Here is a 13,686-nt window from a genome sequence, read left to right as displayed (position 1 = left end):
TGCCCTCCCCAAGAGCCAAGCCTTGAAGGGGAACCCTACCTTCTCCATCTGACAGGTAGTTGTACCAGAAGACAGCAGTGCCTTGCTGAGGTTTCACTCGCAAATTGCCCTTGTCACAGTTCTTCCGAGTATCTCGCAGGTCAACGTCGTTCTGGATCAAAGACTGGCCAAAAAACAACAACAAAACAGAGAAGGTGTCGTAAACAGAGCTGGAACAAAGCGTGGACTGGGTTGCCTCTGCTGCCAGCCTTCACCCTGGCCTTTGCTTGAATGCCCCGCAGGAACAGCTCAAGGCTGACAGGGCTTTCACAACCCATTTGCAACAGCCCATTTCAGCCCCCTGGAGATCCATGATCTGTTTCTGAGCAGCTGCCCGTTCCTTAAAGCACTGCCTGACAGCAGCACAGCATACCTGGAAAGATTTATCCTGAGATAAATATTAATCAAGATTTTCCTTGTCTGAGGAAAATTGCCCAGATACAAGCAAGCAGGACCTGTGTTACAGCAGCAAGGTCAGAAGACCATCCCTTGTGCATCTCAGTGGGGAAGAGCTGCAGTTGCCAAAGCCCTGCACCTCTTCCCTTGGCCTCTGAGCAAAAACACTGCACGTGGAGCACAACTTTCCCATTTTCTGGCTGTTAAGGCTAACGTCCACCAACCTCACGCACCCCTTCTGCAGCTACAGCGAATCCAGAGGCTCACAGTGGGCCTCAGAATCCCCAGGGGTAACATGTAGGAGAGACTCACTCACCATCTCTTCGTACGTCCTGTTGTCAGCTATAGGAAAGACAGTTTCTCCTCCCCCCGTCACATTGTTCAGGTAGAACAGCACCGTCACGTACCTGTAAGGCAGAGCACAGTGGCTGTCAGGGGACACAACTGCAGCAGGAGGAGCTGCACGGGGCTGTCCACACCCTGCCCTCCACCGTGCATACCTCCAAGGCATCACAAGACATGCAGTTCACATCAGTTTTTTCCCCAAGGACAAGACAAGGACAACAGAGAAAATCCCAAATCACAGCAAATCCCCAATCACAGCAGTGAGGGTGCATTTCCACCAATCTCCAGAGCTCAGTTGTGAGCCCCACCAAGGAGTCCCAAGTGAGACGAGGTGGAACAGCTCTCCACACCTCTTCTCTAAAACGTTCCAGATTGCAAAAAGCTTTATTTCAAGGCCTCACTGAGCTCTGCAGTCCCCCCCAGCCACACATGTGGGCCTTACCGGCACGAGGTCTCGAAGGGAGCGCTTTCATTGGCGACCAGCTTGGTGTGACTGCAGGCAGTCTCGGGGAAGACGGGGCCGCTGTCCATGTGGGCATGGTAGTGGCCTCCCTGGTCGTACCGCACAACCTGCAGGGGCTCGCTGTGCTCCACGATCTCGGGGGGCAAGCGAGTGAGGCGCATTACCCTGGGAAGAGGAGAGCAGAGCAGGTGAGGGGAAGGCAACTTCGGTCTGGTCAGCCGCTACTCCCGAAGCACCGAGTACATCCAGAGAAAGAAAACCCCCTTCCCCAAAAGACCGGAGAGACGGATGGGCTGCAGGAAGCATGCCAAGAGATAACCAGGTCCTTACAGATCTGTTAGACCATCAGCATCAGCTCAGAAACTCCTCGTCAAGGTTAATAAAAAAACAAGAACGAAGGGTGCATCTCCAGCAGGACTGCTCTCATGAAGACCTTGCTTGCTCAGAAAGATCCCTCCTGTGTGTGTCCCTGGAGCCTTCATGTGCCATCTCATCGCTTCTCGGGACTCCTGCACACCACCTACAGACCTCGGGGACAGTTAGCAAAGCACAGGGCCCCTGCTGAGAGTGAATGAGAGACTAGCTCTAGGAATATTCTCGTCACCTAACTCACCTTTCCCTGTTGCCTTTTCAACAGCCTCCCCCCAGGGCAGAGGGGCACGGAGGGCTCGGGTTTTTTTCCGCTGCTTACATCTGAGATCATCCCCAAGGCAAGCAGGTACCGCTCGAGACCTGCCAAAGAACACTCACAGCTCTGAGAACTTGGACTGGTGAAGCCCTCGGGGTGGGCGCAAGGGGAAGGCCACACCGAGTTGGGATGGCAAAGCCCCTCCAGGCACCACACAGTCCCACGGAGGATTGTAACAGCGTCCTTCAGCAGCGTGCCTGCGGGTCCACGGGGGCTTTCTAACGCTGGCAAACCGAAGAGGGTGAATGCAATACGCCAGCGCCTGTGTGCGCCGGCTAGCTGGCACGGAGAAAGTGGCAGCCACAGTCTGCTCTAATTAAGGCAATATGCGACCCCATTCTCCCTCTGGAATGTGCTGAAGAAAAGGAGTGGCCAACGGCCGTTTTCAAGCCTGGGGACAGATTTTACCCACCCATGTCCTGGGCGAGGACCAGCACCGCAAGAAGGAGCGAGTCTCCAGCCAATTATCTGAAACTCACCACAGCTAAACGATTTGGCCTGCGAGCTGGGTTTCAACTCTTCCCAGTAGCAAAGCTGAGGTGAAAGGAAAGGTAAGAGGCTCTCCCATCTGCTGTGAGACGCCCTGTGATCCATGCACTCAGATGATCAAACTAACTCGGCTTTCTCAAGATAAAGTCGTGCTTATTATTCAGTCAGCTCTGAACAGCTATGACAGACTCCGGTGAAATGCATGAGTAACTAAAGCAAATGACAGTAACTACTGGCACCCAGACAGGATTGGAAACGGGCAGTTTCTCCCAGTAAGCTCGTTTACTAATTAGAATGAATTATTTCATATAATGCCAAGTCTTCTTGGTTTTATAGGGCTGTTCCCCAAAGTGAATGGATATGCTGAAAGGTTTGATTTTTCTTTTTCCTTTTCCAGGGGACAATACAAATTCTTGTTCTAATGAGAACCTCCTCTCCCCATTTCATGCCCGCGTTCAACGCTCTTTATACTCCAGATTTTCACGCAATTAGGAAGTGTGAATATTAACAAGTCTGCCACTGCATCTCCCAGCACAGGTGGTCCTTTCACCTACACAAACCCAACCGCCCTGCGGCTGCTCAGCCCTTACCTTTGCCGTATGGATCTCATGACCTGGTGCGCCCCCTCGCCCTGGTACAGCCAGGTGTGCTGGCTGTTGCGCACTGAGTCGCTCGTCTTCACTTTCTGGCTTCCCATGTACTTGTGGAAATCGCGGATGTTCAGCTGCTTGAACTCCTCCAGGCTCAGCACGCCTGTGGGAAGACAGCAGAAGCAGGCAATAAATACACTGCTGCGTGCTGCCGGGGCTGCTTCCTGGGCACGCAGCACCCGCAGGCAGGAGGAAGGACCAGCCCCTGAGGTCAGCCCAGGGCAGCTCCTCAGGTGCTGCTCATCATAACCAAATCATCCACCATAACCAAATCATCCACCGGTCTCGTTTCTAGCATCCTGCTCACATCTCCCTGTCCCTGCTTCCCCTTACTCCACGTGGTCTTGGATGACGCAGTGCCACATCCAGGTTGTGACCTGCTCCCTTGGTGGCACGCACCAGCCCAACAATGGAGGGAAGCTGCTCTCTGGAAACGAGGTCCTGCCAAGAGCCCTCTAACAGGACCTTCCATTTGTGCGTGTCCACAGTGGTGGAAAAGCCACTGACGACTCAGTCATACGCTCCTGCCCCTGCCAAGAATGCCACCAGCCCGGGGCACGGGGTGCCTTCCGGATATTTGGCCATTCACACGGGTACTGCTTCAACTCCAAAGCAGCTCCTCTCTGGTGCTCTCAATGCCAGGTCACTGGAAGAGAGCATGCACAGCCTGTGCATTCACTTAATTTGATTAGGAAATGAAGAGTTGCTTAATTGAGGACACTCTAATTAGAGCAGCAGAGGTTAGAGTGCACGTCCAGGCCAGCAGGAGCCCTCGGGAGGCCAGGGGAAGGAGGGGCAGAAGTGGCCTCTTGGGATACAGAGAGCTGGCGGCAGCAGGGAAGGGGTTCAGCACCAAAAGCTGACCAAGGTGACCCCCAAATCCACTGATGCCACCCTCCCCTGCCAGGGAAGAAGAGCTCTTACCGTTCCCATCAGGATCAGCCTTGACTGCAGTGTACATCTCTCGGATGTTTTCGGGAGTCATCCACCTGCCGTTCCCCAGGCGGGTGTGGGTCAACACCTGAAATTCAGAACTGGATCAACCAACGGGCACTGGTTTCTTGCACTCACACAGCCCTACAGCTTCCCTGCTCGAGGCCTGGCCGACTCTCCTCTGCAAAGCATCAGTCAGCCAGGCGTCAGCACATCACTGCAGAAAGCTTTGAGTGGGAATCACCTGGCAGCCCCACACCGTGCGGCTGATCTGCACTGTTATTTCCAGTTTAGGTCATGGCAAATGGATGCACCCTGCCATACAGGACAAGGGTGCTGAAGAGCTGTGGACAGGGTGCTCGTTATCCCTCTCCCGGGATCATTAATATGGGAGACTTTGCTGATGTCCTGTCAGCTGTGGGAAGGCACAGCCAGCTCTGGCACAGGCTGCACAAACAGAACAAATTCACTTCAAGAGGATACCTGGCAAGGAGAAATCCACTCTACCTCTTTGAGCTGCAGCTGCCCGTCCTGATTGTGGTCAAGGAGATTGAAAATGTCCATCTGGCTGATCTCTATCATTTCCATGGCTTCTTCGTAGTCATCCGTTGGTAGGATCTGGCTCTTCTGCAGCCCCTTCAGCTGTGCCAGATGGATGATGAGCTTGCATTCCTCCTCTGTCAGGAAGTCAGGAATTTCTGCAGGAAAAGTGTGAGCAGCAACAGAGACTGAGGAACTGTTACAGTGGGACCCTTACCAATGGCAGGCCACCCAAAAGAGAAAAAGAAACGGAAATTTAGAAACTTCCTAAGAAGTCGGGGGGATGGGACATTCAAACACATCCACCCTTCTACCTGCAGAGCTCTAAAACAGCACACACCACACACCGGAGGGCGGGGGTGGGTATTTTTACAGCAGCAGTTCCTAAATGTTTGGACCCTGGGGTCAAGCCCTTCAGTTTCTTGCAGACCAGCACAATGCACAAAGGAGAGAACAAACAAGGGCATATCGCTGCATATTATCACTTCAAAGGTTACGTGTGGAGCGCAGTCTGGGAACTACTGCTCTGCAGGAAGGGAGGCCAGAAGTCTTTGCAGTGGAGGCGGTGATGGGCAGGGTTTCAGGCCCCCCTGCTCTCACATGGAGCAGGCAGCACTCAGCAAAGAACCGAATGCCTTTCGGGGGAACCTGCCACACTGCTCTACTGTGAAACTCAAACAGCAAGGAGACAGCTTCCTGACTTATTCCCATTTGTTTCCTTGATCCCCAGCTAAAAATGATCTTTCAATGTGTTATTAAAGCAGAAGGCCCTGCACACTGCGGATGCCACGCTCCGTACCCAGGCAGCATCCCAGTATCGCTGCCTTTACTTTGCAGCACAATAGCAGCAGTCCTGCAGTTCTCAGATCCCAAGCAAATTGTCATTAAGAGAATTTAAATTAAGCCCCCACTGATGACTGTGAGGCTGAGATCTCTGGCTGCACGGTGCACAGCACACACGCTCGTGCAGCACTGCGAGGTCCTGCAGCGTGGTTACACGGCTGGGGACATGTCGCTGCCTGGCTCCTGTCACTGCTACGGCTGCCTCGTGCCCAGCTGCTGAGGCTTTTGAAGAGGGAAAGAACAGCCATCAAAGCAGGGCAGGTTTAAGTGCTCCTGGACCCCGAGTCCTGCTCTCTAAACTGCAGCCCCGCAGAGCTTCTGCAGGTGTGTGCCGAGGACAGGTTACATCCCAGCCACAGCAGCAATCCTTCAAAGGGGGAGAGGAAAAAAAAAAAAAAGTTAATTACTTCCATGACCTTAACTCAACCCTATCTGCTCCAACTGTCACTGTGCAGTTGGCTTCTTGCAAAGCACAAACCAGAACTCGCCCTGCAGAAAATGAAACGAAGGCCCAGAAACACAATGCAGCCGGCTGTATCCGTAACACCCTCCGAGGAAACAATTTCTGCCCCCGGCAGCACAGAGTCCTCGGAGCAGGGGATGCTTCCGCCGGCCGGGATCCACTTGGTGGCACGGCCCCAGGTCAGAGCTAAGCGTACAGGCTGGCAAGCGGCGGTCCCAGTATTTCCAGTTTCCTCAAACTGGGCTAAAATAATGACTCTGGAATCTTAATTACGTGCCGGAGGAAGGACAATCTCTCTCTTCAGCGGTGGTAATAGGATTTCGTAACGAAGTACAAATCGTGTTAGCCAGGAAGCGCTCCGTGCCAGGCAGGTTGCAAGGTGAGGGGGCTTCCAGCTAAGCGCCGGCAATCGGGAGCGCAAACAGCCTCCCTCCACAGCTGTAAATTGGTTCCTCAGCTCTGCGAAACAGTTAACTTCTGGCTGCGAGACCATCCTATCTCCCTGCCCGCTCAACAATAGATCCAGCTAAACAAATGCCTCCTAATTGACTTTGAGCAACACTTGATTGCTTTTACCAAAAAAAAAAAAACCACAACACAAAAGAGAGGAAAACATTGGGGTTTATGAAATAATGACTAATCCCGGAGCGAGAGAAAGGGGATGGGTTGGCGCGCTGGTGTCAAACAGAGGGCCCCGAGACACACGGCCAAGTCATTCACCCCTCCCCGGCTGCCCTCATTTCCACACCTGCTGATCTAAGCCAAACCCCTGCTAAAATCTAAACAATCGGGGCCGCTGGCAAACGAAAATTGGAGCATTGTCTTCCCCACGAGGGCTCTGAAAGGGCCGCACTTAATGAGGATGGATCGTCACGGAGGTGGCTCGCGGGCTATAAAAGGCAGCCCGCAGTCCGCGGCGGCTCAGTCCGGGCTGCGCCGCTCGCTCCGAGCCCGCTGCGAGGATGGAGGAGGCCAGGCACAGGCAGCCCTCGAGGCGGGGAGGCCGCTGGCTGCCGGGCCTCCTGGTGCGCCTGCTGCTCTGGGGCTGCCCGGGGACGCGGGCGAGCTACCTGAGGAGGTCGTCGAGCTGCACGGCCATCCCACGGGGCATGGCGCTGTGCTACGACATCGGCTACTCCGAGATGAGGATCCCCAACCTGCTGGAGCACGAGACCATGCCTGAAGTCATCCAGCAGTCTTCCAGCTGGCTGCCCTTGCTGGCCAGGGAGTGCCACCCCGACGCCAGGATTTTCCTCTGCTCCCTCTTTGCCCCAATCTGCTTGGACAGGTAAGAGGTTTTTATGAGTTATTTTGGCCGTAGCCAGTTAAGAGTCCCCAGCAGCATGACTGAACTCGCCTCCCGAGACAAAACATGTGAAATCCGATCATTATGGTCACTTTCAGGCAATGCTTCCCCGCACAGCAAGGGGACAAGGCATCACCCAGCAGGGACCTTCCCTCTGAGCGTGAAACACAAACACTCACGAGGGGGTGGGGGGGTAATAAAATTCCCAACTGACTACCAAAAACCAGCCTTTTGTTGTTTGCTCCCTGGGCTGAGCCATCCGGTTGCTGCTCCCATCCCATCCCATCCCGCCTCCCTCCCCAGGCTCATCTACCCCTGCCGCAGCTTGTGTGAGACTGTCAAGAGGAGCTGCGCGCCCGTCATGGCTTGTTACGGCTACCCCTGGCCCGAAATCCTCAACTGCGACAAGTTTCCTGCAGACCACGAGCTGTGCATCTCAGCGGTCTCCACGGACGAAAGCTCCTCCAGCAGGAGAAGTAAGGGGTTTTCTCGTTCTTTTTCCCCATGGGCACGAGCCCGTGCCTTGTTTGTGCTGGCTGTAAGCTATATTTAAGATAAAAATGGGAATTTTGTTCTCTGGGGGAACTCCCCTGTGACTAGGGAATGAGCAGAGCGCTGACTGGAGCTCATCCCCTCAGGTGCTTGTTGGTCACCTGGGTGCCCTCAGACCCCGTGGGGCTCGGGGCAGGGGGGAGAAATCTCAGTAAAAGATGTGGGAGCACGCGGTGTGCAGCCTCCGGGAGGCGAGGGGTGCTTGCAGCTGAGCTGGGACACTGCAGCCCTGGTGTTTCTGCTACAAACATGCAGAAAGGTTTTTTCAAGCCCCTTCTTTAAATGTTAGGAAACAGCACAAAGGGGCACGATCCTCTGCAGAGGTGAGCTCCGTAAGAAAACATCTTTAAGGCTAAAGGACAAAAAGCACCCAGATAGTAACAAACACTGGTGAGAGACTGAACAGAAGCTAATGGGAGAAAAAACACCTCCTTTCAGCCCCACCGGGTGGAACCTGGGCACACGGACTGCTTTTCAGTCTCATCCCAAGGAGCAGCCATCGTTAAGCACTTTCACTGCGGCTGCAACAAGCAGCAGCAAACGCAAGCTGAAACAAAGCACGGCGAGCGCTGCCCGCCCCAGGCATGGCAAAGAGAGCTTAACTTTTCCATCCCGGCAGCCCAGGCTGTCCCTCGGGGACTGGGTCGCTCCAGAGGAAGCGCTGTTTCAAAACTGCGAGCCGAATTGTTTTATGCCTTTTCCAGCAAGGTTCGACAGGGGTGGTGTAACCACATTTCTGTTGCAGCAGTGCCCCGAGCCAGCTGCAAGGACTGCGAGCTGGAGGAGGCCAGCAGCGCCAGGGAGATCCTGGAAAACCTCTGCGCCAACGACTTCGGTGAGTGCACCCTATTCCTCCTCCTCTTCCTCCTCCTCCTCCTCGCAGTCGCTGGCACTGCCTCCAGCAGCCAAGCAGTGGCATGCACAAAAAGTGGCTTGGCCACAAAAACATGACTGGGAGGAACTGCAGCTTTTACAGCAGATCCCAGAGATTTTCAGTTCTCAATTTACCTGTTAAGTAGCAGGACGAGCCAGACCCATGCAGCACCAAAGGGGAAGTCTTGCTTATTTTCTGTGGGCTCTGACTTGTTGTCAGCCTGTCTGCTAGATACAAGCACTGCACTGGTTTTCTCAGAGACCAGCATTTCAATCGATGCCCATAAAACCCTTCACAAACTCAACGTTAGCTACTTCAAACTGCAATACCATCGTCCCAGTAGTGCCACTCTCCCTCTCCCAGCCCAAGCAGGTGGCAGATCTGAATCTGCTCAGTTTGCTGGCCTGAAGTTTGCAGGACATTCTTCTGAATTAAGGCACATGACCTGTAAAAGAGCAGTTAAATTCCTGGGCAGCTGGCAGCCATGTCATCCCAAAATCCCAGCTCAGAGAAAAGCCTGGTGATTTGCACGAGCCCAGGACTTTTTGCACCCACTTGCTTGTGCCGCTGCTTCCTGCGGGGCTCCTGCCCGTGCCGCGGAGCTGCCGTGCCTTCTTCACTCATGAGAAAAGCAGAGTGAAAAGAAGAGCCTTCAGTACTGGGGACGCTAACCACAGCTGAGAACTTTTATAGGTTCACTGCAGTTCCATGGGGTCAGATGGCTGTGCCCCCACATCACAGAACAGCGAGAAAGCCTCGCGTTGCTGCATTAAGTAGCCGGGAGCTGTGAAACGTGAACAGAACTAACAGCTCTTTTTCCCCCTCCAGCGGTGAAAATCCGAATCCTCAGGAAGAACACGACCACGACAGTCTCGGACTTTGACCTGGACCCCTCCAGGGTGGAGGTCCTGAAGCACGGCCCGCTCCTCCGAACCGAGATCCCAGGCAGGCTCCAGCAGTGGCTGGACATCGACGCCACCTGCGCCCACAACATCATGAGGGGCACCCACGCGGGGGTCTTCGTCGTCAGCGGAGAGGTGCAGAGCGACAAAGTGGTGGTGAACAAGGCCTACGCCTGGCAGAAGAAGAACAGGAACCTGCACCAGGCGGTGCGCAGGTGGAAACATCACCGCTGCCCCGAGCAGGCTGCCAGGAAGGTCTGAAAACCTCGACTTCACCAAGGAGAAACCGCTCCCTTTCCTACGGCTAGAAATCTCCTCTTCCAGGCAGTCGGTCTTCTGGAGGTGCACAGTATTTTTAGGTGATTCAAAGCAGTCATAGCAGATAGGGCCTCACCACAGATCCCTGACAGATCCCTAGAGCTGTTTTACTGAGACAGAGCTCATGGACACAGCCCTAACACACTCCTCTCTCAAGGCTCTGCAAATCCAGGACTCAAGATAAGATTGATCTTGCCCAAGCGTGGGCTCACTTTCTGTCCAGAAATGATGCTAAAGTTTCCCTGAGTGATTAGAGATGCTTTTTATGTAACGGAGCAAATACTTTAGTTTTGAACACCCCGAAGTAAGTTAAGGGGGGAGAGGAACCCACCCAGGCAATGCCAGGCCCCTTAAAAATTAAGGCAAACCTCATCCCCTGAGCTCAGGCTGTCCCTTCAGCTCGCTGCTTGAGCATTCACAGGCATCTGCACAGGTAAAAGGAAACAGCCCTCCTCGAGCAGGAAAGGCACACAGCAGAGCGAGCTGAGGATTTCTGCACCACTAGGAACACTTTTTTTACATTAGAAATTCAGTTTGGATCAGAAGATTCTGGTAATTGCAGAATTACTGAAGGTACCACCAGAGCCTTGAGAGAGCAGAGCAGGGCTGGGACCTCAGCTGCTGGAACAGCTCCGCTTTGGTTTGCAGCAGCGGTTTGCCTGGGGCTCGGAGGTGAGCCCCAGCCCAGCGGCAGGTATTTCTGCACAACCTAAGCTCCCTTCTTTGCACATCTTCCCCCTGCCAGCTCAGAAACGTTACACTTCCCTCTGCACGCAGAAAAGACAGAAAATGGGGCAACACCCAGCCTCACGAAGCTCTCCGCAGATCACTCTCTCACCCAAGACCGTAATTACTTTCAGCAGTGAACACTGCCATAGCTTGACACGACAGACCACAAAGCAGAGCACAGCAACCCCTCATGAGAAAACAACTCGGATTGCTGCTGCCTAACAAAGCATTGCCCGTGGAAAGTTTTCTACACTGGATTAAACTTGGGACTGAAATAAGGAGACGACAGAGGAAAACAGCTTTGGGGATAAATATGTCCTTCCCTGTGCAGAAGTCGGCAGCCTCAGTTGTGGAGAGAGCCAGCAGCTTTGGTGGAGACACATTGCCTCCCTGTGCTCGTAAAGCACACCAGCAGCCCGAGCAGAGATTGCCTCTTCAGATTCGGTGTGGGCTGAGATTAGCACTCACGCCGCTCCCACTGAAATTCAGCTGCGCCCTGACATTTGTGCAGCGATTACTTCAATTCCCCGAGGCTCCGGCGGAAAACGCAGCGAGATTTCCTATTTTTATTCCTCCCCGTTGCCTTGCCTTGCAGCCTGCCGCCCAATCCGCAGAACCGGCTGCCAGGCGGTCCCTGCAGGGGCAGCGTCCTCTGAACAGACTGCATTTTGAAAACACAACAGAACAAGTAAAAGCTCCGAAGGTTGAAAAGGCTTTGTCTGATATTTGATTTCCATTAACAGGATTATTTGATTACTAGTGTTTCCTAACTAAGAAGCACACAGATGGTCTGACTTACAAGCTTTAGAAATGACGTCTCGTAGCCAGAGGGGAGAAAAAAATAGGGCAGGGACTTTTGCATAGCTCTGTGAAATACACTTGGGCCCAATGCAGATAGATGCCTTACCCACGTTTAAGAAAACAAACCGCAAGGTCCCTGGTGGTGCCCAGCCCCGTGCTCCAGAGCACAGAGCTCACATTAAGCCATTAATAAGCCGTCCGCTGCCTGCAGGCCCACTACAGCCGGCTTTGCTGAAAGCAAAGATCACAAACCAGCCACTTATTTCCTTAAATTGGCTCTTGCACGCCACAACACCTCTTGTGAAGTGAAACCCTCAGAACTTCAGGAGCCTCTCTTTGCCAGGGACTCCTGGTTTCGTCTAACACTGCCCTGTTAAATCCACACCTCCGCTCGTTTAAACAGCAGCAACGCAATAATTAGCTTTTAAAAGTTAGTTTAGGTTGGTGGTGTTTGCATAGATAGAGGAGTCTCTGGAAGTCTTTTAAAGCCAGGGCTGGCTCCTGGCAGGTTCATCTGGGAGATAAGAGTGGTCTTGCAAGTCAAGGTTTCTAAATAAGGGCCTCTTATCGGAGAGAAGGGAACAGACTTGTGGGGGATCTGAGACATTGACTGTCCATCGCTGTCCCTTGAGCTTTCCCTGATGTCAACATCAGAGGGCAAAGCCTGCCCCAGAACCTGACAGAGGTGCCAGAGTGACACACCACAGGCTGTGGGATTACTGCTGCCAGGACCAGCCGGCCTTTATCAGCTTCAGCTCCTTCCTTGCAGGCCGGGATCAGCTCTTTTACATAAGCAGTACCAGCGGGGCAGAGAAGGTGGAAACGGGAGCAGGAAAAGCAGCCTGATCACCCTGAATCCTGAGTCTGGGCATTAGAACAATCCTGTGAATGCTGAGGGGGGTGTGTGTGTGTGTGAGTTTCTGAGGGGTGTGTGTGTGTGTCAATTCAATGAATGTCTTTCAGAAATCCACTTAGAAATTTGCAAACCAGGAGTGTCACCTATGTAGAAATGACAAGAGAACTCTGTGTATTTCCTACAGATACTTGTTGCATTAAAGGACCGTAATAAGAAACGTATCTGATTGATGGCCAGGTTTTCAGTGTGTATAGTTAATTTTTAATCAGAGGACAACTCGTATCATTGACAAAGCACCCAGAAGACTCTCAGCATCATTTTTTCAGAGACAACAGGTTTTCCCTGACTTTGTAGTAATAGGGAATTAATAATTGTTTGACCCCCCAAAATTAATTTGTATATTCTCGTGGATTTCTAGAACACAGAGATCAACCAGGGAGACTTTGCCAGCCACTGCAAGAATCACAGAAAGGTAAAGGCGGCTTTAAAGTATCTGAAATAGGGATGTTGTGTGGGTGTGCGCCAGGGCAGCCAGAAATAAAGATAAATCTAGAGCAGGACGGTGGAAGACATCAAGTCTAGCACTGCCATTATTCACCTCGGCACTGAAGCACCGAGTCACTTCACCACCATTTACTGCCAAAACCTCGCGCACCCCCATCCCTCCCTAACACCCGGGGGCTTCTTCAAGGTCCTCTTCAGTGCTCATCTTTGAACGGGTGGTGGGTTGGGGGGACTGTGTGATGTGTGGAGGGCCAGCTTTTTAATCAATCACCAACCCTTTAATCAATCACCAACCCTTTAATCAATCACCAGCCCTTTAACGACGCTTACAGCCAACCTCACCATCCACCTTCCAAGCAACCTTCCAAACCCCAGGGTCGAATCCCGGCGTTAAATCCTGGCAGGTGCCCACCCCGTACCCACCCCACACAGCCCCATCCCCTGAGGGATCCCAGCCCGGTGCCCGGTGCCGGCACTCACCGAAGAGCAGCGGCTTGAGGCTGAGGGTGCGCACGGCGTGGGCCCTACCGGGAACCAGCTCCACTCGCTGCGTGTGGCCGACCTGTGGGGAGAGCGGCGGTGAGCGGCGGTGTCCCCACAGCGTCCCCACAGCGTCCCCATCCCCGGTGTCCCCCCCCCGGCCTTGCCTTGATGCCCTCCAGACGCGGCAGGGCGCGGGCGGGCGGCGGTGGAGGCGGCGGCACGGGCGCGATGAGGGGGGCTGCGGGCGAGCCCCCGTTGTCCCCGGCGCTGAGGTGCACGAAGAGCAGCAGCCCCAGCACGTTGAGCACGTAGAGGTGGGCAAACACCATCAGCACGAGGAAATAGGGCCGCGAGCACACGGGCCGCGGGCGGCCCCCAGGCGGGCCGGGCAGCGGGGGCCCCTCAGGCCCTGCCGCCGCCGCCGCCGCCGCCATCAGCGCGTCCCGGCCCCGCCAGGCCCCGCGCGTCGCCGCGGTAACCGGGCGGCTGCTGCGTCAGCGGGCGGGGACACG

General features: G+C 54.0%; 2 protein-coding genes across 2 annotated transcripts in view; one reads left to right on the top strand and one right to left on the bottom strand.

Moving 5' to 3' along the window:
- Positions 1-13,686, bottom strand: part of P4HTM (prolyl 4-hydroxylase, transmembrane) — a 15,283-nt gene extending 1,597 nt beyond the window's left edge. The window contains exons 1-8 of the mRNA XM_082768159.1: positions 13,339-13,686; positions 13,172-13,253; positions 4,511-4,701; positions 3,995-4,091; positions 3,011-3,173; positions 1,223-1,408; positions 752-842; positions 40-163 (exon numbers count right to left, since the gene is read on the bottom strand). Of these exons, the coding sequence (XP_082624285.1) occupies positions 40-163; positions 752-842; positions 1,223-1,408; positions 3,011-3,173; positions 3,995-4,091; positions 4,511-4,701; positions 13,172-13,253; positions 13,339-13,608 (1,204 nt within the window). The 5' untranslated portion in view covers positions 13,609-13,686. The remainder of the gene's footprint in view (positions 1-39; positions 164-751; positions 843-1,222; positions 1,409-3,010; positions 3,174-3,994; positions 4,092-4,510; positions 4,702-13,171; positions 13,254-13,338) is intronic.
- On the top strand, positions 5,836-9,744 carry LOC309881789 (secreted frizzled-related protein 5-like; the record flags this gene model as incomplete). Its single annotated transcript, XM_082768160.1, has 4 exons — positions 5,836-7,137; positions 7,459-7,631; positions 8,453-8,542; positions 9,410-9,744. Exons 1-4 carry the CDS (start codon positions 6,812-6,814, stop codon positions 9,742-9,744), a joined length of 924 nt encoding a protein of 307 aa, XP_082624286.1. The 5' UTR covers positions 5,836-6,811.

This window comes from Aythya marila, assembly GCF_965140915.1.
Source record: "Aythya marila genome assembly, chromosome: 10".
NCBI classification, from domain to species: Eukaryota; Metazoa; Chordata; class Aves; order Anseriformes; family Anatidae; genus Aythya; species Aythya marila.
This window is presented reverse-complemented; position numbering and strand designations above follow the sequence as displayed.